This window comes from Macrobrachium nipponense, chromosome 22, assembly GCF_015104395.2.
Source record: "Macrobrachium nipponense isolate FS-2020 chromosome 22, ASM1510439v2, whole genome shotgun sequence".
In the NCBI taxonomy this organism is placed as follows: Eukaryota; Metazoa; Arthropoda; class Malacostraca; order Decapoda; family Palaemonidae; genus Macrobrachium; species Macrobrachium nipponense.
The window spans coordinates 13309940-13335253 of NC_087213.1; the positions used below are offsets into that span (position 1 = coordinate 13309940).

Consider the following 25314-nt stretch of genomic DNA (forward strand, 5'->3'; position numbering starts at 1 on the left):
TGCCATCCCTTTCCCACCCACACTTGGATCTTCCCCTCCTGGGAAGGTTAGCTCCCCAAGTTATAAAAACCCAATCATCCATTGTCTTAGGACGAGCAGTCAGTAAGCAGATGTCCTCCGAATATCTGTAAAATTTTTACTACACATAATCTTCCAGGTAGTACATTGTTTGCTTCCTTCTTTGATTTCCAGGGAGGAAGGAAGAACCAATGACTGTATCTACTACTGCAGTTCCCATGGCTAACTTGTCTACTGCAGGTTTGTATGTATGGTGTTTTTTTACATTGCTTGGAATCGGTGGTTATTCAGCAATAGGACCAACAGCTTTACGTGACTTCCGAATCACGTCGAGAGTGAACTTCTATCACCAGAAATACACATCTCTCACTCCTCAATGGAATGCCCGAGAATAGAACTCTTAGTCACCGAGTTGGCAGGCAAAGACCATACCAATCAGGCCACTGAGGCGCTTGTCTGCTGCAGGTGATCCTTCAGTGACAGGTATGTTACCCGCATCTGACTTTTGTTCCAGCCTCGACCGATCCTTTGGAATTGGAGAAGAGTTCTTGCCATTGCTTCTAATCACCCAGGAGACAGAAGGGAAATCCTAAGTCTTTCATAAGAAGTTCAGGGAGCACTATTCTCTGGCACTTAATCTTGGCAGGAGAGCTGAATGCTAGTTCCCTTCAAGATCATCATCATACCTTGATCAGGGCTGTTGCCACCACACAGCCACTTGGACATGATTACTGCCCTCTTGCTGTCCCACCATGTTCCCTTCTGTGGTCTTGCAGGTCTGGGAAATCTAATCGGCAACCTTGGCTTTTCAACTGCCCCAGTGTTTTAGATTTGGTCTGCAGTTTAGTCAGTCTGTTTCTGGGAACTATTAGTCTGTCTCCAATCTAGATCTCTTGTAATGCAAAAATGTGCCCCCCCCAATGCCTCTGGAATTCATAATCTGTTGAATTATCATATGTGTTTTTTTTTTAAGGAAAAAATGCAGGCTGTCATAGGTGGGAAATCACAAAATTGAAAGACTATATATAATCAAAATATGAAAAAGCATAAAAATATTTAGAGTAACTTAAAGAAACTGCAAAAGTCAAAAGTATAGCAAACACTTGCTTCATTAACTCATTATGTTACAGCTTCAGGCCAATTTTTATGAGTTAAAAAAAAAAGTAAGTAAAGTAAGTTTCCTTAAGCATTGTGTAGGGAAACAGCAATATGAATGAAATTACTTTATTTAACATTCTCTTTCTTTAAAAAAGATTTGCAATTAAATTACAAAAACAGGGTCATAAAAACAAAATATACACTTCATTGATCTACAAGGACAAAAAGTAATTGTGATGAGTTAAAACTGCTACGAAATCCATTTTCAATATTGATGAGTGACCTATACAATGATGAATATAAAGTATAAAAGAGTAAACCTGATAGCACTGTACATCTCACATAAATCACACCCACTCGTTGGGCTGTAAATGCTAACTATCAGTTTTTATGAAGTTTGAAAAATTCCTTATAGCTTGAAGATGACCTCTCAAAAATAGAAAAATTAGTTTTTGTGACTACTCCGGGAAAATGCCTATCAAGGGGTAAACCTTAAATTGTTTTCTTGGAATCTTAGTATACTTTATTTGGAGAGGCACTTGCAACATATATCAACAGAGAAGCTAAAACTATAGTCATGATACAGTAAGATATAAAGCAAAGTAGATGGTATACATCCCAACCACACAGTTAGGGTCATTACAACATTTCTTTAAATAATAACAAATGCAACTAGAAAAAATGAAAATATATTTACCTGTTGAAAAAATATAAATAACGTCTTTGCCTAAAAGACAAGAGCTACCAATAAGTCGTGAAAGAGAAGCTATAACTTTCCAATAATTATATATTCTCACACCCCAAAATGTATGACTATGAACATTGAAATTACTTCTACCAGTTAATTGATAACATCAGAAAAGTTCCATTGCATCTGCAGCATGATTATCCAAAAGGATGTCATCATAAACACAAGCTTGCGCTTTGACAGAACGAGAGTCTACCGCTTGGTCTATTGTGACAGCGTCTCCGTTGAAGTCTTCTGACATATCTGGCTTAAATACTCTTGGATCAGCCACTGAAGGTGGGGGAGTAGGCAACTGGTCAGGCATCACAGATGGCAACTGGTTAATCTGGTTTTGGAAAAATATGTAACCTGAATTATATTCAATAATATAACTAGACAAAACAAAATAATGCAGTGAAATGACATCATAATGGACACAATCATGAAATCACTGTCATGAAGGAAATGCAATACAGTAAGGCAGTCCTCGGGTTACGACGGGTTCGGCTTACGACGTTCCGAGGTTAAGGCGCTTTTCAATTATATTCATCAGAAATTATTTCCAGGGTTACGACTCATGTTCCAGGGTTATGACGCCTACACGCTGATCTGGCACAATAAATATGACACCAAAAATGCCAAATAATCAATATTTGAAGCTTTTTTTTGATGAAAAATGCAATAAGAATGCAGTTTACATAGTTTTTAATGCACCTAAGGCATTAAAATTTAAGGTTTTCTTAGGATTTTTGACGATGTTCCAGCTTACGACGATTTTCGGCTTTTGAAGCGTCTCAAGAACGGAACCCCCGTCGTGACCCGGGGAATGCCTGCACATAAGTATCAATAACTTGGCAGATTGAGTGTGTCATTTATCCAGGGTGCTTTGCATTTTATTATTTTTTGTACCTGAGAAGGTTATCTACCATCTAAATTTTATTACGGTTAGTTTACTAAAGTGTTTTAGCAAACAATCTACTGTTGTTAAAGAAGTAAATACAAATGCAATCACTTCAAGATTCTAAATAAAACAAGGAAGTGCAAATGATGATTACATTGGAAATTGAGTCTTGACCTACCCCTCACTTAATGACTTGGTTAAATTCCAGGTAACTGGCCCAAGTGAAATTTTGATTGCTCATATATGGAGCAAACCCTGGTCTTAATGTAGTGATAAATTCTCTAGAGTCAGCTGGAGTCCGGTTAAAAATAACACAAGGAATTGTTAGCAACGGGAGTTAGCCAATATTTGTAGCAAGACTGCACTGTGCCCATTTCTCACAAGCAGCTGATTATTTTGCACTTCCTGCCTGCAAGACACCTTCGACCAATTTTTGAGTGTGTGTGCGTGCGTGATATCTTGTGTTGTCTGTGCATTTCTTGCATTTTCTGAACTGCAAACCCATAATTCAGCTAAGCCTCCCAGGCATCAGAGACGATGGCCTGAGGGTGGTAACAACCTAAGTTCTCGTTACTTGTCTTCTTTGACTATACGCCCCCCATTCCACTTGTTGAGGTGCTGAGCTGTTTGCAGCATAAGTAACCCTTGTTCCAAGTTTTGTTGTCTTTGGTCTCGTGAGCAAGAGAAGGGATTTGATAATAAGAGGAAGCACTTCAAGAGGAAACCAATAGCATCACCTTGGAAAGGCTTTTTGTCTCCCTTGATGGCAGATATTCCAATTCCTTCTTGTTCCACATCTACCAAAATCTCCTCTCGCTGCTGCTCCTTGTGAGGCCTCTTTTACAAGACAATCATAAATTTTATCAAGTTATACATGTTTTTTTCCAATACTTTTATTTTGTAAAATTATAATTACAGCTCACACAATATCATAACATAAGAACTAAAATCAGAACAAATTAGGATATTTATTGTAAAATATTTTTTGTCACTTTGAAGTCAAGTACACAATTAAATCATGAGAATCCTTGAACCAGCAAGCTGAGCCAGTCTAAAAGTTGCCAATAGTAAATTTATTGGTTACTGAAGAAATGGAACCGCTTTCCTGCATGATTTCTCCAAATCTATCCCATGTAATACTGATACTCACCAGGAGGTAATCCATCCACCACTCAAAACCTGTTATTGTTACTCATATGAGGGTACCCATCCATGAAGGGGTAAGAAGTACAGCCGTGTCTAGCTACCTGATGTCCAAGATAAGACATCGTAGATCTCCTGCCTTGACTTCTTCTTCTGTTGGAGGAAGAAAGGCTTCATTGACTAGTCTAGCAAGAAGAATTGCAGGCAATCTCCAGGCCTTAAGTCTTCTTCTCCTGCAGCTGAACTCAGCAATCCAAGTACATCAGTCTCTCTCCTGCCTTAGAACCAGATTGTCACCTCACCAGCTTGTGCTGCAAAACACAAGTCAGAGCAGTCTTCTAGCATCTCTTAAATTTATGGATCGGTCTCCTTGACATAATATCTTGTGATTTATGCTCTGCGTCCCCTTCTCTTCCAGGAATTGAATGTCCACCAAGTCCATAGAAAAAGTGGTAAGGTTCCAGTTAAAAGACAGGGCATTCCATTAGTCCTCGCTCTTATTCACGTTCTCTTGGGATAGATAGCAATCGGCACTCTCGCTCACACAGTTTGACCCACTTAACGTAATGATAGCCCAACACACATGGCCATGACCGTAATCCACGTTCCCAATCACACAGCTGTGACTGTAATCCATGTTCCCAATCACACAACCGTGACCATAATCCACGTTCCTGATCACACGGCCATGAAGTGCTACACATAACGACAGCCCTACAGTGCTGTGCAACCGATCAAGACATTAGTCTACTCATCATAGTTCTTGCAGACAGGATGTGGATCAGGACAAGATTACTCCTAGTTCTACAGATCTACAGGCCCCCCAAGAACATCCTGGGACTCAGAGCCTACACTCCAATGATAAATAATGATAATCTGTCTCACTCTGCCTCATTTGACAGACCCAGACCATAATTCTTGTGGCCTGGAGGAAGAAGATACAGAACATCATGAGTTTATGACTGTCTATGCTTAGGTCGTTGAGCTTATTTGTGGATGTAACAACCTAGTTGAAGAGATTGTGGCTACCTGAGATCACACTTCAGGTGTCAAAGCTTATCTTGGACCTAAGAAAGAGGCTAAGTCTTTCCTGGGATTACCTGTGATCACACCTCAGGTGCCAAAGCTTATCTTGGAACTAAGAAAGAGGCTATCTTCCTTGGGGTTGCCATGCAGTCGTTCTTAGCCACTCAGTGAATTCTCTTTGTCTCAGGGTGGCACAATTCACAACAGTTGAAGATTTCCTTGCAGTCACGACAAGTTAATCAAGACCTGGTTTGTTTAGGTTCGGGCATTTCTCTAGTGCTTCATCAGCTTTCCTGGCTGCTTCATGGCTTGAATTATGGACAACAACAGTGGCTAAGATCTCTTCCACTTCCAGGGGCAACACTGGAGAAAGTGCCACCTTCTTGAGGATGTTGCAATCTAGCAGCAAAACTATTTCTTATATGGCTTGATTAACAGCCATGTGGGCCAATTGTTACTAAGAAGAGGTGCTGTCCTTTCCAAAGTCTCTAAATTTGGCAGTTTGGATTCTACAGTAGCTTTACGGAATGGAGATATCTTCAGTCTCCAGCCATAAAGGATAGAGATGCAGAGCTTAAGTATCTGTTGCTAGTGAAAGGTTTTTCTCACAGAGCAGCGACAGAATTGTCGGGATATCTAAGATCTTCTACAGCTGTGTATCAAGGAAAATGGGCAGTCTAGTGATTGGTATCATAAATGGGGATTCTCTCCCATCAGAAATTCTATTCAAGTAGTGGACTTCATCTTTCTCCATAGGGAAAACTCTCAGTTTCAGCCATCAAGGGCTCTAAAGCTGCTTTGGGATTGCTTCTACATTTAAAGAATGTGGAACACTCTTCCATGTGGGAAGTTTCTATGCTTCTCAAGAGTTTCAGCAGTCCTGTTCTGCAAGAGTTCTCAACTTCCTAACTGGGACCTGACCTGGTTACTGAAGACTGTCAGTACAGGCTTGAACAAGAAAGAAGTGTCCACGAATGCGATTTCCTTTTGGTTACATGAAGTGATTTTAGACAAGCTTACAATTCTGCTTCACATTAGATGCAAATACAGTTCATGCAAGAGCACATGATTATAGGAGTCAAGGCCCTACCATTGCAAAATATCAATGAAACATTTCACTTTACAGAATCCATTTATACTGGGCTTAGAGTTGATGTAAAAGCCACAGTTTCTCTCTCTCTCTCTCTCAAACAGTATACATATCCTTTAGTAATAATAATAATAAAAAACAGCATGGAACATTATTTCACTTACAGAATCCATTTATACATACTGTGCTTAGCCTTTGATGTAAAAACCACAGTTTTCTCTCTCTCTCTCTCTCTCTCTTGTATTTAAATAGAGAGAGAGAGAGAGAGAAAAACTAGTTAGTGAATAAAAAGTGTTGCTCTACGAAGAAGAAAAAAAGAGAATACTTCAGAGATACTACCCCCAAAACAATCAGCAAATTAGTGATGTTCCCCCGCGTGTGGGGGGGGGGGGATGTGCTGTATATTAAATATATACAGCATCAGTTTTTTCTGAGACATATCACAAAAAACTATCAAAATGCATGTAGTGACAAATAAACTAGCACAGTGTTGCAATGTTCTATTCATCACAAAAAGCTCCATTTTGGAGGATACCATTTGTCAAATTTGTTGTCAGCTATAACATCTATCAAGATTATACGTATGACTATTAATTAACCTCATTTTATCTTGCAAGTAAGGGGGGAAAGATTAGTCTACACTCAACCTATTAGTAGGTCTGAGAGTTAATCAAATGACAACATTAATAACAGATACAAAAAGAATACAGATAAAGTCCTTAAGCAAAGTGTAGTTCATGATCCAAGATGTAATGTGGACAATACAGTGAAGAGGGATAAAATAATCTGCTTCATGAAACAGTAGTGTGATCTCTGTTGTATGACTGCCATAATTTGCTGCAAAAACAAATATGAAACACTATACCCTAAAATTTATTCACCCTTACACTAAGGTACAAAATAAAATTTGTGTATTAAATATCCCTTTTAAGGTACAAAATAAAATTTGTGTATTAAATATCCCTTTTAAGTCACAACAAAATACAAGAGTGCACTTCAATAAATACAATGCGACTTATTTGCCGACAGTCTTATACTGAAGGAAGGATTTTTATCAAGACCTCTCACCAACATTAACTTACAGTGGATGAAGGCAAGTCATCTTCATTGTCAGATGGTTGTGGAGAGGTTACAGGGGTAGAACCTGGACACTTTGCCCCACCAGGATCATCAGAGAATAGTCCCCCCAGGTGAAGGCCTTCCTCTGCTCCATCTTCACCTGAGCAACAAAGACAAACATATCAACAAAGCAAACTACTTTAAATATTATTTTTGATTTGTATACCTCATATTTCATCATTCTCCTTTAGTACTGGGCAATTTCAAAAGCCCTCTGTGTAGTTCATTGTCTTAAAGTGTGCATTATCTCCTGCAAATCTTTACCATTTCTATTCTGGCACCCAAGAAGACCAGCCGAAATAATCACACACAATTTTCTGAAGGATTGTGAGAAAGACATGTACAAGCCACCTCTATTCCTTTCAACACCATCTTATCTACACATTGAACGTCTGTAAATTCCCTTAAAAGTACTACTGTGATAAACCCCTAAACCTTTACTCATAACTCAACATGATCTTGTGTAGATATGGCTTTGCTTATCATACCATGAATGTACTGGATGTTCTTTTTCACTAACATTAAAATTTTTATTCTATATAAGAGGGTCATGTGAAAATGAATTCTCAGTGGAAAATCCATTTTTATACATTCAACTTCCCTGCCAGATATATACTTAGCTATAGACTCCGTCGTCTCCGACAGAATTTCAAATTTCGCGGCACACGCTACAGGTAGGTCAGGTGATCTACCGCCCTGCCCTGGGTGGCAGGACTAGGAACCATCCCCGTTTTCTAATCAGAATTCTTCTGTCGCCCGGACCATCAACATTGTTGTTGGTTCCTCTCGATTGGTTTTTCTTTTTTCACCGGCAATTGATCTTCTTGACCGACTTTTGGTGACGTATCTGGATTGTTGGATTGGCATACGCTTTTGTGGACTGTTTTGTGGACTTGATTTTGGAATTTTCTTTAATAATGTCTGACACTGGTATGGTTGTGAGACGTTGTGTGAATGTAGGCTGTAAGGTGAGGTTGCCGAAAGCTTCGGTAGACCCTCACACGGTATGCAAGAGGTGCAGGGAGTATGAATGTTCTTTTACTAATACTTGTAAGGAATGTGAGAACTTGAGTGAGAACGAATGGAAGAATCTAACTAATTATTTAAAAAAGTTAGAAAGAGAAAGAGTGAGGAAGGCTTCTCATAGAAGTTTAAGTAGTTCTAGATCTGAACTAATTCCAAGCTTGGGATCTTCCCCAATGGTAAGTATTGCTACTTCTCCTTCCATTGCAGCCCCTTCTCCTATTGCAGAACCTGTAGATCCAGCAAAAGAACTTGCGGATCTAAAAGCAGCCTTCAAGTTGATGGAAAACAAAATGGCTGCCATACAAGGTAAGGCTAGTGATTTTTCAGTGGACAGTGATATGAGTGTCCCCAGTGTAGTGGAGGGGGCATCTGGTCGGCTCAGCAACGCTCCTAGGTCTAGACCTCTTCCAAGCTCACATGCCCAGAGGAGAAGGAATGTCGAAAGCCGAAAGGAGGTTGTGGAGAATCCCCACCGATCAGGTGTCCCTTCAGCGGTTTCTGTGACACCCCAGACTGCCAAGGACCGCTATTGTAAAAGCGTCCTACGTGAGTGTTTTTCGTCGTCGGGATCTTCATCACCGAGACGTGATTGGAGAGATTCAGATCGATCTCGGCCTCTCAAGAGGAGTTGGGAAGGCTCCGAATATTGACTCGAGCCCTGAAAACTTCCCTGAGGAGTCTCCATCGGGAGTGAAGAAGGCAAGAAGAGCCATTCTTTCAACCAGAGTGAGAAGGAGGCAGGAGGTGGAGGCTATGGACTCCTCCCCTCCTCCCGAAGAGGATAAAGAGGAGGCTACAAAGAGGTTCATGATGGCGATGCAGGAACAGATTTCGTCGTTTGTAGGAGTCCTGTCAAAGGAGCCTCCTAGAAGGAAAGACACTTCCCTTCCTATTAAAAGATCCTCCAGACGTATGGAAGTATCTGCCTCCAGGAATCGATACTCCTACTCGAGGTGAGGTTTCCGGTACGAACCTGGATGAACCGATCAGACGTCTGGCACCGGCCAGGAGTGAGGAGTCACCCAGGAGGCAGGAGCCAAGAGCCAGGAGGCAGGAGCCCCCAGAGCCAGGAGTGTAGACATCCAGGCAGGAGGCAGGAGCCAGAGGCAAAGAAGGCAGGAGGCAAGAGCAAGAGGCAGGAGCCAGGATCCAGGAGCCAGGAGGCATGAGTCAGAGGCAAGAGTCAAGAGCCAGGGAGGCAATAGTCGGGGACTCGTTCCTGGAGGTTATGACTCTTCTCCAAATAGGAGCTCCTCTCCTTCAGAACATAGGAGGTCTTGGAAGGACTCTCCCTCCAAACGTGAACTTTCTCCTTCGTCTGATCGAGGGTTAGACGAGTTGTCTGATGACGAACCTCCTGCTAATGAGGGACTTTCTAGTTATAGTCTTAGCCTCATTATTACTTCAAGAATTTGGAGATTCTCTTAGTCCGGCGGCTCCTCCTTCTCCTCGTTCGCTCTTTTCGAGCTCGGCTACGGCAAAATCGTCGGCCTTTTTAAAAATGAAGCCTGCGATATCTATGAAGAAGGCACTCCATTCTTTAGATTCTTGGATGGACAGGAAGAAGGAGTTAGGAAAGACGGTATTCTGCATGCCTCCTTCCAGATTGCACGGAAAGAGAGGTATTTGGTATGGGACAGGAGAGACTATGGGTCTTTCTCTACCTGCCTCGGCAGATGCCGACTTTTCCAATTTAGTGGAGGCCTCTAGACGTCACTCCTTAGGATCGGTCAGAGCGACGTGGAGCTCTTCAGAGTTGAACCACTTTCTAAAGGGACTTTTTGTCAGTTTAGAGGTGTTCAATTTTCTGGATTGGTCACTCGGAGTTCTGGCCAACAAATCTAAGGATCCGGAGTTTCTGAAAACCCAGAAATTCTCCATAGCGTCCTGTCCTGCATGGACAAGGCAGTACAGGACGGTTCGGGTGAAGTGGCTTCCCTTTTTGGTGCTGGTCTCCTGAAAAAGAGATCAGTTTATGGATCCCTATTATCGAAAGGGGTTTCTCCGAGCCAGAGGACTGCCTTACTGTTCGCCCCTCTATCAGATCATCTGTTTCCTTCTCAGTTAGTGAAGGATATATCTCGCTCGCTAACTGAGAAGGCGACACAAGACCTACTAACGCAAACGTCCAAGAAAGGACGCCCTGTAGTGTCGACGGTTAAGAAGGACTCTCGTCCTCCTCAGCAGCCCTTTCGTGGAGGTGCAGCGGCTCGTCCCCCTGCCAGAAAGAAGAGCTCTGAAAAGAGAGGAAGGTCTTCATTTAGGCCCTTCAAGAAATCAAAGTGACTTGTTGCTCCTCCAAGCACCAGTGGGCGCCAGACTCCTGAACTTTGCAGGAGTATGGGCAAAAAGGGGAGCCGACCCTTGTTCAGTGTCGGTCCTGAAGAAGGGATATGTAATCCCCTTCGACGACAGCCCTCCCCTAACATCTACGCCTCGGGAACTGTCAGCGAGGTACAGAGACCCGTTAATGAGAAAGACTCTCCTTCAAATGGTGGAGCAAATGTGGGAAAAAGAGGCCATCGAACTTGTGCAGGATCCACACTCCCGGGATTTTACAATCGCCTTTTTCTAGTACCAAAGGCATCGGGGGGGGGGGGTGGAGGCCAGTTCTGGACGTAAGCGATCTGAATCACTTCGTACAGAAAAAGAAGTTTCGCTGGAAACGTCCGCCTCTGTAATGTCGGCTCTTCGTCCAGGAGATTGGATGGTCTCTCTGGACCTGCAAGACGCATATTTCCACGTTCCCATTCACCATTTGTCAAAGAAATATCTTCGCTTTGTAATAGGAGACAAGATCTTTCAGTTCAGGGCTCTGTGCTTCGGTCTGTCTACAGCTCCACAAGTATTCACCAACCTGATGGCGAATGTAGCAAGATGGCTTCACCTAGAGGGGATAAACATCTCCCTCTACTTGGACGACTGGCTGCTCAGGGCCAAGTCGAAGATTCAGTGCTTGGAGGACTTAGAAGTAACAAGGAACATGATAGATTCGCTAGGGTTGCTCGTCAACCTCGATAAGTCACAACCCTGATCCCCAGCCAGAACTTGGTCTATCTGGGGATTCAGATGGATTCTCGGGGTTTTCGGGTATATCCTTCGCGAGAAAGAATCGCTCGAGGTTTGTCGAGAATCTCGAGCTTCTTAGAGAGAAAGAACAGCTCAGCGAGGGATTACCTGAGCCTTTTAGGGACCCTGTCCTCACTGGAAAAGTTCTTCTCGCTAGGGAGACTTCACCTTCGCCCTCTTCAGTTTTTCCTCAAAGAGGGTGTGGAGTTGGAAGACGGGTGAACTTTCAACTCTCGGACATCTTCCAACTTCCACAAGAAGTAAAAGATCATCTGAAGTGGTGGATCCCTCCGCTTCAAAAGAACGAGGGCGTATCGCTTGCTCTGCAGAACCCAGACCAAGTGTTATTTACCGACGCTTCGGAGTCGGGATGGGGAGCGACGCTAGGAGCAAGGGAGGTGTCAGGCACCTGGACAAAGGAACAGGTGTCCTGGCACATCAATTGCAAGGAACTTGTGGCCATACACCTAGCCTTAAAGTTCTTCGAAGAGATAGTCAGAGACGGGGTGATACAGATAAACTCGGACAACACCACGGCTCTGGCTTACATACGCAAGCAAGGAGGCACGCACTCTTTCTCCCTCTATCAGTTAACAAGACACCTGTTAACCTGACGGAAGAAAGAGGCATAACTCTCCTCACAAGGTTTGTTCAAGGGATCAAGAATGTGAGAGCGGACAGACTGAGCAGGAGAAATCAGGTCCTTCCCACAGAATGGACTCTACACGAAGAAGTGTGTCGAAGTCTTTGGTCCCTGTGGGGGAGACCTCACATAGACCTGTTTGCGACGTTCATCTCCAAAAGAATAGAGATCTTTTGCTCTCTAGTGGAATATCCGAGAGCCTTCGCAATAGACGCGTTTTCCTCATGGATTGGTCGGGTGTGGACGCATACGCCTTTCCCCCGTTCAAATCCTGGGGAAGTGCTCAGGAAGTTCGTAGCTTCGAAGAGCACGAAGTTGACACTCATAGCCCCATTTTGGCCAGCCCAGGAATGGTTCACGGAGGGGTACTGGAGTGGATAGTGGACTTCCCCAGATCGCTTCCAAACAGACACGATCTACTCAGACAACCCCACTTCGAGAGGTTTTCATCACAACCTCCCAGGTCTCGCTCTGACTGCCTTTCGACTATCGAAAGACTTGTCAGAGCGAGAGGCTTTTCTCGCAAGGCTGCGGGCTCTATCGCTAGAGCCCGCAGAGCTTCGACGAGAAGAGTATACCAGTCAAAGTGGGAAGTCTTTAGGAGGTGGTGTAAGGGTCAGAAGCTGTCCTCCTCCAGTACCTCTATAGTGAATATTGCCGATTTCCTCCTCTTTCTGAGAGAGGAATCACACCTATCTGTCTCGACAATAAAAGGATACAGAAGCATGCTGTCTTCAGTATTCAGGAATCGAGGCCTGGACATTGCTAACAACAAAGATCTACACGATCTAATTAGATCTTTTGAGACTTCGAAAGCAGCTACTCCTAGAACACCTAGTTGGAATCTAGACGTGGTCCTGAAATTCCTTTCATCGGATAAATTCGAGCCTTTACATCTGGCGTCCTTCCACGACGTCACTAGGAAATGCTTGTTACTGGTGGCTCTCGCTACAGCCAGAGGACGAGCGAATTACACGCTCTGGATTCCACGGTGGGGTTCAAAGGAGATGCTGCCATCTGTTCTTTCAGACAATGTTTCTGGCAAAGAACGAAAACCCGTCAAAACCGTGGCCCAGAAGTTTTGAGGTAAAAGGCCTATCTAACCTTGTAGGCAGAGAGATAGAGAGATCTCTCTGTCAGTGAGAGCTCTTAAATATTATTTAGAGAGGAAGAGACAGATGGGAGCTTGTCAACAAGGTCTTTGGTGTGCGGTGAAGAACCCCAAAAGACTCATGTCCAAGAACGCCTTGGCTTTCTTTGTGAGAAGCGTTATTACGGACGCTCACAAGAACTGCTCGGAGGAATCCTTCGGTCTTCTAAAGGTCAAGACTCATGAAAGTGAGGGCAAGTAGCAACGTCTTTGGCGTTCCAAAAGAATATGTCTCTAAAGAATATCATTGAGACTACATATTGGAGGTGCAATTCAGTGTTTGCATCTCATTATCTGAAGGATGTGAGAGTGACCTATGAGAAGTGCTTCTCGCTAGGTCTTTTGTATCAGCAGATACAGTACTGGGTCTTGGAGCAAAGACTGATCCTTAATTTTGTGTTTTTATCGTACATAAACCCTCTTGTCAGATATGTGCTTGGTTTTCTATTAGCAAGCTCACTACTGTCGCACGGGAGCAGAGTGTCATTGCTGGTAGGGGATCAAGGGTATGTATGACTAGTAGGGGAGTACAAAATTTTTTTTTTGTATATTTTGTAATGAAAGTGTAATTATGTTTCGAGTTTTTGTGGTTGTTTGTAAGGAGTTCGGGGATAACTCCTTACAATCTTAGAACTAACATGGATGTTAGGATCAGGTGATCGGGATGGGTTTTGTGCTCCTTGAACAAGGTGTATTGTCATGTTAGTGGAATAGCACCCAATGACAAAGGCCTTTAGGCTCTGCCGAGTAAGTGGATAAGACCCCATTGGCAGACCCACAAGAACTCTTAGCCATAGATCAATATCTCGCTGAGGCTCTTGAGGCCAAGCAGACTCCAAGGCAGTAGCCGCGAAGTCTTCAGCCTAATAAGGTAGGAACCAAGGTTTATTAATACCTACAACATATGTTGTTTACCTGTCTATTTCAGTAGTTAGCTGTCTCTTACCCACCACCAATGGGTGCTAATCAGCTAAGTATATATCTGGCAGGGAAGTTGAATGTATAAAAATGATATTGTCATGTTACAATAAAGTTTTATACATACTTACCTGACAGATATATACGATTAATGACCCACCCAGCCTCCCCGCAGGAGACAGGTGGAAGAGAAGAATTCTGATTAGAAAACGGGGATGGTTCCTAGTCCTGCCACCCAGGGCAGGGCGGTAGATCACCTGACCTACCTGTAGCGTGTGCCGCGAAATTTGAAATTCTGTCGGAGACGACGGAGTCTATAGCTAAGTATATATCTGTCAGGTAAGTATGTATAAAACTTTATTGTAACATGACAATATCATTTTCATAAAAATTAAAAACCATAAATAAATTAGATTTTATTTTACAATACTGAATTTTCTCAATTATTAAACTTTCTTTATATTCATAAACATAATCGATTATGTACTCAAAGCGGCTTGAAAGCTTTCATATGCAGTAACAGAAATAAATATGAAAATGTTTGGTATTTATTTCTCCTGTTTTCATCATCGTCATCATTAGACTGCCTCTTCCCAATAGCCTTTGGTTAAAAAAAAAAAAAAGAACACTGTCCCCTGCCACAATTGACAAAATACAAGGCTTAGCCAGTTATAAAAAAAGTTAAATTAAACCAATACACCAAGTATCTTAGCTGTCATATGGCTGGTCAATCATAATGACTAGAACATTTCAAGAAAAGATGTTATGGAGGAGTAATGATGGTAGTTTATATTTGACAACGTCTCCGAGGGTTGCGTGAGCGAGATTGGTGGAGGAATAAATGGGAGTGGTTGAATGGCGGTTGTAAGCGTGTCTGTTGTGGTGCTCTGTTGTGTATATCAGTGGCAGGAGTGTGTTACGGGAGTTGTAAGAAGGAAGGCATGGAGTTGGTTTTGGCAGCAGTCTTGTCTGTTGATGGTCAGTTGATGTTGTGTTATTTGATTGATTTTGGTGTTGTAAAGTTGTTGTGCGTGTCTGTCTGGTTGTGGTGAGATTAGAGAGGTTGGTAGCACACTTCAGTGTCTGAGTGGTGGTTGGGGCAGTGTTGGTGTTGGTGGGTGGTTGTGCTGGGGTAAGTCGTGGTTGTCTTGTTATTTCGAGCTGTTGGTGTTCGTCTGCTCAGTGATTTGTTGGGTTGTTAAGTTATAGGGTTGTGGTTCTCGGTTGGAGGGTTTGTGTTGTGATTATCAGCGGTGGTTGTGTCTAGGCTAGCCTATATCCAGCGGACAGCACAGCCTAGCCCTGAGTATCTGGAGCCTGAGGTGAGTACGTGTTTGCGTTTTGTGCGTCTGGTATATCGTTAAACCAATTGTCCTGCAGGTAAAAAGTAACGTAAAGGGAAAAGTGTGGCTGTGGGAAATTTTGTCAGCTTGTACGATTAACGTAACTGTGGGGAGTTGGCTTGCTTTTTTCACTTAGCTTTGATTCCGCCACAATGTTTAAAAAAACTCCACTGGTACCAAAGATAGAACGATTGCTGCAAAATTACCGATTTGTGGTTCTACCTCTGTTCAGAGCAGCCAGTTAATGTAATCGCATAGCCTCAATACAAACATCCACATAAATGGGCTGTTAATAAAAGAAATTAAAGAGATGAAAAATATGTCTGGAGCTCCAGTCAAAAGTACATCTGCTTTGAAGCATCAATACACTAGTAGCATCTCCCTATTGATTGCTGCTTATCCTTATAAAAACCTTTCAGTTCTCCAGAGAAAATAGTTACAAAAATTGCAGTGTGGATTAAACAGCACACTGCATAAATTACAGAGCTCACAACAGTATTGCTTTTTTTCTTTATTTTTCACTTCCTGTATGATCTCTTCCTACCTTGTTGCCCAACTTGTAAAATTTTACCTTGCCGAATTTTCAACTATGGAAAAAGTATTGGGTGAGCCCTATGAGTGCAGAAATATGACTCAGGGTGAACATTCACACCTGAACAGTAAGTTATCACAAATTATGAATATACTATAGCAAATGACAGGTTTGATATTTCGATATAATGTTACAGCACCATGAAAATCTTTTTAAACAAAATTTATAACACCAAATGCTACCAAGCACAAAAAAATCAAGTGACACAAAGGAATATTTCTTACCTTGGGGTTTTGATTCATGTCTCTCCCTTCTTCTATGTGCTCTTTTTCGTTTTCTCCATTGGTCTTCCTGAGGGAATATCTTATTCAAATCAGCTTTCTCAATTCCAGGAAGCTTTCGCAGAAGTTGTAAGAAGACTCCACCCGAAGTTCTTCTTCTTGACCCATCCTAATTTAAAATAGTGCATTTTATTATTTTATAGCATTATATTACTACTAACTCAGGCAGGTAATTATCATCTTTAGCACATATATCTACTACTACAGCAGGAAAAAACAAGTCAGAGAAATTTGGTGAAATATTGGTGTCCCTCTGGTTCTAGGTTAAGCACATATCACACAATTACTGATCATGTTCATATTGTGAGGGAAATGTAAAATAGAAAAATATTAATACAAATTTTCTTATATAAAACCTATTATGCCCTGGTAGGGGATGGGAAAAGACCGCTATGATCTCCTTATATTATGAAGAAATGGTTAGGTGTCTTAACTCTTGGATCCAAATGTATGCATCTGTGTCACAATATAAACATTTAGATTCACTGTAATTTCATCGCATGATAATTACATCTCATACATTTTCACCGCATTGTAATTACATCGTAACATATCACATTGTCAGTGATTTTGTCGTAAGGTTTCTTTCACCACGCTGGTTATTCTGTAAAACGTTCCTTGTATTACTGTTATAGTTGTTGACGGGGATCAAAGTATTTAACTATTTGCATGTAGCCTGTTTGTGGAGTTTTCCTATATAAGTAATTTCATCGTCTTGATTTTTCAAAGATTAATGATTTTTACTTGTTTTTAGGTTCAGTGTTGGAAAATCTAATTGGAAAGTCAACTATAAAACGTTTTAAACATATCTAACCATGTTTTACAGCATATTTAGTTTCAGAACGTTCATAACTTTCTAACACTCACCAAACAACTTTTAGTATTAATGGGGGGTTTTAAATGTCTTTATTTTTTATTTATTCTTTTAGCGTCGATGGTTATTAGTTGTTTGACGTGTGTTATTTTTAACTCAATCATTATTGTCAATTAAATATTCAAAAGTGCCACATCAGAGACAAGACCGAATGCAATGGCTGGAATCATACGCATTTTTAATGCAAATTCGGCATCACTTTCATACAACTGTTGCAGACCATTTGATTGAATGGATCGAAATCAACATTGTGAGAAGTGGAAAAAGGAACCTTTTTTTATCTGAATTAAGAAAAACTGCTCTAAAAGCATTAATTGCTGCACGTTCAAAATCAGTCATAATTGTGCTTGGTGATAAGGTTGGCTCTAAAACTTTTTGTTCTGACAAAAACTTATTGTAACTATCTTCAGTTTTGTTACTCATTAAAACGAAAACAAGAGGCAAAACGTCACCATTCATGATTCATGATACCATGTATTGTGTATAATTGTTTAAATAAAGGCGGTACTGTTTTGAAAGTCCCATCTGCAAACCATTTGTTTGGACCAGATAATACCTTAAGATTTCTCTGAGTCGAAAATAAAATAATCCGTGTCTGATCCATCATCACTGTCGAACAGAAGAAATGGCCGATTTGAATGTGTTATCCTGTACTGCGGAGGAATGCTTAACTGGAGTAAACATCCTAGATTAACAGGAATTTGTGCTGCTGTATTTCTAGCATTTTAGTTAAGTTAATCACTTTGGCAGCCTCAACACAAACAATATCTCCTGCATGATTGTGTTCTCCCATTCGTTTTGTAATGGAATCTTCATTTGTATGAACTCTTGCGTAGCACTTTGTTTTATAAAACTGGTCACATTTCCAAATAGTTTTTTTGCCACTTGTTCGTTCTTTCTGAAACAAATGACTGTTATCAATGAGCTTTTTCTTATTCCATATGCTTACGACGTACTGCAGAGGTATCTTGCTGAGTTTAGTTTTAGTTATTTGCAAAAACCGAGAATGCTTACCACTAAGAAAACATGTTGATTACAAAAACCGAAAATTTTTAGGAACAACTTATGTAGAAAAAGTCAACAAGCAGGCCATTTGTTAATGGTTAGATAGTTAGAAACTTTGATTTCATCACCAACTATTACAGTAATACTTGGACGTTTCACAGAAAAACAAGCGAATTATATTTTATAGTTCATTTATTTTTTGGCATTGTGTAGTAAAAGAAAACTTACGATGAAATTACTGACGATGTGATATATTGCAATGTAATTACAATGCGGTGAAAATGTATGAGATGTAATCACCATGTGATGAAATTACGGGACACTAACATTTATCGCAAGTGATTACTAAAACATATCTGGTTACCATACAGACTTGCAAAACTTTTGAGCTGAACCCTAAATTACCATCTCTTGCATCACATTTATAGTTTAAGTTATTAATCACTTGTCTAAAAGAACATGCCTATAGCTCGTAACACAAAATATTACTTATGCTGTTTCGGCAGAAAGCATATATAATGTGCCGGTGAAAAACTTAATTTTTCCTGGTTCACTCATCCAGAAAGAATCTGCATCATATTAACTAAAACAATAGAAAATCAATTTTTTTTTTACCACCACCATGAGGCCTCCATTCCTTTCAACTTCCTGTGTGGTCTTGTAAAGCTCTAATGATTTTTCGCGACCAAGAATCTCAACGGTGCGAACTGTGGAGGAGAGAAACAGTCTTTAGAAATATGTATTCATTATCATTAATAAGTATTATCATTAATAAGTAATCAAACCAGTCCAATGGGTTAGATTAACTCTCATTGGGCTGGTTAAAAGCATTTGCTCTTATTAAACATATTGTGCTTTATGTTCATTTAGATAAACTGAAAATAGTGATGATTCGTTTCTGATACTAGACATATATTGTTGGGTAGAAATATGAAAATTACTATTTATTACATATTATTATTATATAATATTCAGGAGATGAACCCTGTTCTTATGAAGCAGTCCTATAGGGGTCACTGACTTGAAATTCAAGCTTCCATATGGTGCTCATGTAAAAGAAATAATGTTACAAAGCAGAAACCTACCATCATGTAGACATCCTCACCAGAGAACTGTATTCTAGTTGAGGGAGGACAAATGACTTAAAATAGATTGCAGTGATTTATCATTATTATACGGATAAAATTTATAAAGTCTTAATGTATTACACCAAACTTCCATGCAGCATTTGCCGACAGTTTCATTAGATATCTCTCAAAAGTAAGCTAAAGGTCTTAATAGAAAATCAGTGAAATATCTAGTGATCAATGGTGTTTTTGTTTTATTGGTGTTCAGCCTTTATAACCCACCAACTATACCATTCACGCGTCTGCACCGCATTAGGTGAACTGATCTCACTATTCCCCCTCAAGAGGTAAAACCAAAAAAAAATCTTTATAATATAGAAAAAGAAACTTGGTCTAAATACAATTCTGCCACCAAACCTCTCTTACTGCACTCTGCAGTGGCTAATGAGTTCCTTCACCACAGTTGAGAATTTTTCTTCCATTTTTCAATACAGGTTCACAATCCCTTATCAGAAACCCTTGAAACCATTTGTTTCAGTTTTCAGATTTTTGAACTAAAAGCTTGTGCTAAAATTCACTAACAATTTTATTTCCAATAAAAACAGTCTGTATAATACATGTAAGTAGCTTTTGACTAACTGATGGCCTAAAAGCAAACATTCAACAGGAACAAAATATCTCAAAACAATACAGTAAAAATAAAAAAGAATAATTAAGTCCAATGGAAGGCAAGCTTTTATCTCAGACTGTGGCCAAAAGGAAAAGTGAATGTGTACCAACTGGATGGTGGGGCTTCCTCCCCTATTGTTGATAGCCAACTACCGATACCCACCTTGTTTTTCAATTAAACGATTAAATGATCAGCTCTAGCTTTCGCTGAAAGTTAACCCTATGTGTTTTTAAAATTACGGATAAGGGATCATAAACCTGTGCTATAAATAACTTCCTTTACAACATGTAGCCTACCAATTCCTTCAAGGTTAAGGTTATGCTGTAACCTTTTCTATTATTCTTATTTTTCTTTCATTAAGACTGGCTTACATAGAGACATTTCAGTGCCTGTTTCACTGAGCCTGCCATTAATTTATATAAATAAACTCAAGGGGCAATTTGATACTAAATGCAATACACTTAAAATCTTTAAAATATAAAAATACTTAAAATCTCTTTTAAACCATCTCAGTTGTAAATCCAGATACTATACAGTCTCTCAATTCATTTAAATTAATTACTATTATGGGTAAACAATCATCAAAATAAAAGAAACAGTTATGTCATCAGTACAAGAGATAATAAGCACTTGACACTTGATGGGTCTTCATCAAGCATATCAGTATGATGTAAAATTCCAATATAACTTACCAATAATATCTGGCTTTGTTTCAAACAAAGCTTCGGCCATGGCCAAGCCCATTTCTTCATTGGTCATTTCATCTGTGATGGATAAATCAACTAAATCCCTTCTTGGACTATCTATAACATACTTATTATGACCAAGTCGGTCACGCACATGTCGTTTTCTGTTTAGTCTATGGAAAGAGAAAAAACATATTTAATAATGACTTGCATTAACTGAATTTTAAGTATCAGTCTGAAAAAACACAATTAGCTACATCATCTGTCTTTCCAACCAAAACCGTTTACAAGTTCCCAATTTTTCTGCATATAAGATCACAGAAAGTATGAAAATTCTGCAATGGGACCAGAATGCAAATTTTTTAAAATGACACTGAAATAAAAAATTATGAACTTTCTCTTACAAAGTTACAGAAACAGGAGGGATAGCTGAACAATTCAATTTAAAACATACACAATCTACGTTAACATTACTGCAACTCATCTGGCAACAATTATAACAATAACATGATCCCGGAAATTCTACAAAAAGATTAACTTTCACAATCTTCCTCAGTATCAGCTAATTAACTGAAAAGGAGGCAAAATACAAAGACTTTTCACATAGCAATGTAAACTACTCTACTTTTTCCAAGACAATATACTCTCATTACCTTTTCTTTTTCGTGTCTTCATTTTCTTCTGGGCCCTCGTCATCATCTGATTCATGCACAGATTCTCGGAATTTATGAGCTTGTGTGTAATCGTAAGATTCAACACTGCGATCACCTTGGTCTAACCTGCGCTTCAACCCAAAGCCTCCAATTTCTTGAGCAAGCACCTGCAATAGAGAGGAAGAGATAAACTATTGTACAATATGCAGTACTGTATTCCCTACCTTTTTCTACAATGAAAGACAAAACATTGACTAAATCCTTACATTATTAGTACAGTAGAGCCTCGGATCTCGACGCTAATTCGTTCCAAAAGGAGCGTCGAAATTCGATTATTTAGAGATGTGAATCAAGTTTTCCCATAAGAAATAACTGAAAATGGATTAATCCGTTCTTGACCACCAGTTATTACCCTACCCTTGCCTTTTTATACAATACATTACATGTAAAATACAGCTAACTAAGTTCAGTGTTAAATAAATATCATATTAAACTTATATGTATACTTTTAAATGTATAATATACTGTATAAAAGAAAACTGGTCTACGTCCATCTGATTGTTGACCGAGAGCGCCATAGGCTACCTAGGTAACTATGCAAGTAGACTGTAGTGTAGTAGTGGGTAAGCACAAAACGTGTTGCTAACATAATAAAACATTGAAAAGTGTGTCTAATTATTACAGTGAATTAATAAACTATTAAAATTACACCCAATTTATATTTATTATCAAGAATTTACAAAAAATTGGCTACATATGTGGCATGAAAGGATGTACCATAGCGCAGCCCTGGTGGCTTATAGCGGGACTATGGTAGTAAACAAACCATATCGTCGATATAAACCTATAAACGTTTATGTTCAGTATTACAGTCGACTGTAATACTGTAAACAAAATCACTTTAAAACTATCTTCTAGTTAAATGTTATGATATAACGGTTTTGTTTCCATAAAATATCCTTATAAAACAGTGCGTCTTCTACGACAGCAGATTTTTGTCTAATATCAGGGCTGGTTTCAAGGTTATTGGACTAAGAAAAATAATTATGGTACATGGTAAATATATACACATATAATTAAAAGAACCTTCTTAATTTCTATAATTACTATACCATTACGTTATGTACCAGCATCTTTAATATCAGGCTAAACTCTTTACGAGGACGCTTACAAACTAAGCATACAGATTGCGTTCATTACCGCACACACGTTACATATGTAAACTGGTGTCATTACCAAATCTCGTAAGTAAACATAGACTTATTTTTATAGTAAACACAAAAGAATAATCATAATTTCTGTAACTACTTTGTATACCACAGTGGCTTCTCTGATTTAAACTAAGGCTAACTTCTTCTTCACCAGCAAGCTTAACAAAGCTTAAAGATTGCGTTTGCTACCAAACCACACGTTACGTGGTTTCACTACCAAATCTCACGTAAACACTGACGTATTTTTTCAGTAGACATAAAAGAAGAGTCATAATTTCTGTAACTACTACGTATACCATAGCGGCTTCTCTGAATTCTAAACTAAGGCTAACTTCTTAACCAGCAAGCTTAATAAAGCTTAAAGATTGCGTTGCTACCGAACCGCACGTGTTACGTATGTAACAGTGGTTTCAATACCAAATCTCACACGTAAACATTGACTTATTTTTACAGTAGACATAAAAGAATTTCTGAATTTTTATAACTATGTACTACGTATACCATAGCGGCTTCTCTGATTTCAGCTAAGGCTAACCTCTTTACCAGCAAGCTTAATAAAGCTTAAAGATTGCATTGCTACTGAACCGCACACGTTACGTAGGTAACAGTGGTTTCACTACCAAATCTCGCACAAACATTGACGTATTTTTACAGTAGACATAAAAGAATTTACTTGATTTCTATAATTACTGTATACCATAGCAGCTTCTGAGTAAAGCTAAGGCTAACCTCTTCTATACTGGCAAGCTTAAAAAGCTTAGAGTGCGTTGCTACCGAACCGCACGTTACGCATGTAACAGTGTTTTCACTACCAAATCTCACACGTAAACACTTGACGTATTACAGTAGGCATAAAAGAATAGTCTTAATTACTACCCATATATATACCATAGTGGCTTCTCTGATTTAAGCTATGGCTAACATCTTATTTACCGGCAAGCTTAACAAAGCTCAAAGATTGCATTCGCTACCAAACCGCACCTGTAACCTACGTACGTAACATTGCCTTCACTCCAAACCTAACACTTAAATACGTATTGGATTTGCTACTGAAATGCACGCCTCATGTGTGAGCATTGTCTTATAAGGGAGAGGATAGACGAAACTTAAGGTTTATTTTGGAGTTGGGAATGGAGGAAACATTTTGATAAAAGGCAAACGTGAGATGCCACGCAAACACTTTTCCTCTTCGTCTTGTGTGAAGTGGCTGTCTTGGAACCCATCATGATAAAAGAGGTAACTGCGCATACAGTAAATACCGCCGAAAAAGCAAACGAAATGCGCACAAAGTGTGCGAGACACGTGTTTGACTGTTTGTTAACAGTAGCAGCAGACTTGAAACTATGCTGAGAGTGGCGTCACCAGTGTTACCAACAAGTTTTGCTAAATTATGCTAGTCGGTCCAAGTCAGATGTACGCTAAATAGCAAGAATATATGCCAAATGTGGTGCAATTTTATGCCAGAATTATGCTATTAATCTATCATTATCTCATTTTTCTAATACATTTAAACTAAAACAACGATGTAATGGAAATTTAAAAAATTTGTATATTAGGTGAAATGTTACAAATGACTAACTGCAGTACGTAGTATAACTATTTATTTGATGATCTTTACATGTTAGCAAACTTGAAATAAAGCACCATTTTTCTTTAACAGATCACATATGCAATTACTAGTATACGATTTGAAAAATGTGTGAAGATCACTTCGGAAGTTATTCAACATTTTGATATCTCTACTAATAAATTAAAACTAAAAAAGGAAAACAAATAAGTCTCTACTCATGAAGAAAAACAAATTTTAATTATTACTGCATCATTATCATGCCACTGAGACACTATTTCCTTTAACAGAGACATTATTTCCTTTAACAGGTCACATACACAATTAATAAATACTTGAAAAATGTGTGAAAATGACTTCAAATATAAAATTTTTATATCAACTAAAAAATTAAAACTAAAATAGGAAAACAAACAAACCAGTCTACTCAAGAAGAAAAACATACGTACATATTACTGATCATTATCATGCCACTGAACCACCATTTTTCTTTAACAGATCACATACACAATTAATAAATACTTAAAAATTCTTTGAAAATCATTTTAGACAATTAAAATTTGATAACTTAAAAAAATAAAACTTAAAAAAGGAAAAAAATCAACTTTACTCGTGAAGAAAAAACATCATTCACACTTTACTGATAGTTTGTCATGCCACTGTGGGTATTTATATTCACAGAATTTAACATTCCTTAGTTGGGTTCAAACTTAGCAATCAACTCATTTGTTAATGCTGCTTTTGAGGCAATTTCACAATGATGATACATATATGAACTATGGCTTTGTATGAAATTGAGGAATTTTCTGCACTTTATTTAAAATTTTAGTGAAAATACATTCTAAAATTTTACTGGAACCCTAAGTATGACAGAATTTATGCTAAGCTCCTATTCTTGGGTCACATTATGGTAAAACATGAAATTATGCTACATTGGGTAACACTGGATGACGCCAACTAGCGGCGGCTGGCGGAAACAGTTTTGTTTACAAACATCATATGATCTGGGGGTCGGAATCTGGGTTTTTGTATGAATACCGATACAAAGTTTATTGGAAATTTAGTGGCGAAATCCGATTATGTCGAGTTCTAATACGGTCGTGAGCCGGGGCTCTACTGTACCAACATTTCAAAAGTTCATTTATAAGACTTGGGAGACCTGTTTTACCTTACATCATGTAAGTGTTATTTTTACTACAATCTGACAGTACTTCTACATTTTAAATCTTCACAAAGATTTGTCAAGTGTCAAGAAATAATTTTTTGTGTGGTTTTGAAAAGGAAATGTAGCAGGTCATACTGCTCATTACTCCCTTCGTTTATTATCCAGAGTATCTTGTTTATCAAGGAAAAATATTCCCACTAACTTTTATCATCCTAATTTTACTTGTTCTTTTGTGAATTTCTGTTTCATATCCTTACTCTCCTACTAGTAAG

The 25314-nt window shown here is 39.2% G+C and overlaps 1 protein-coding gene across 1 annotated transcript in view; it reads right to left on the bottom strand.

Moving 5' to 3' along the window:
* Positions 1 to 1228: 1228 nt before the first annotated feature.
* The window catches only part of LOC135198866 (uncharacterized), a 56467-nt gene continuing 32381 nt past the window's right edge, over positions 1229 to 25314 (bottom strand). The window contains exons 5-10 of the mRNA XM_064226838.1: positions 21100 to 21266; positions 20453 to 20619; positions 18639 to 18730; positions 16088 to 16253; positions 7086 to 7222; positions 1229 to 2189 (exon numbers count right to left, since the gene is read on the bottom strand). Coding sequence (XP_064082908.1) covers positions 1971 to 2189; positions 7086 to 7222; positions 16088 to 16253; positions 18639 to 18730; positions 20453 to 20619; positions 21100 to 21266 — 948 coding nt within the window. The 3' untranslated portion in view covers positions 1229 to 1970. The remainder of the gene's footprint in view (positions 2190 to 7085; positions 7223 to 16087; positions 16254 to 18638; positions 18731 to 20452; positions 20620 to 21099; positions 21267 to 25314) is intronic.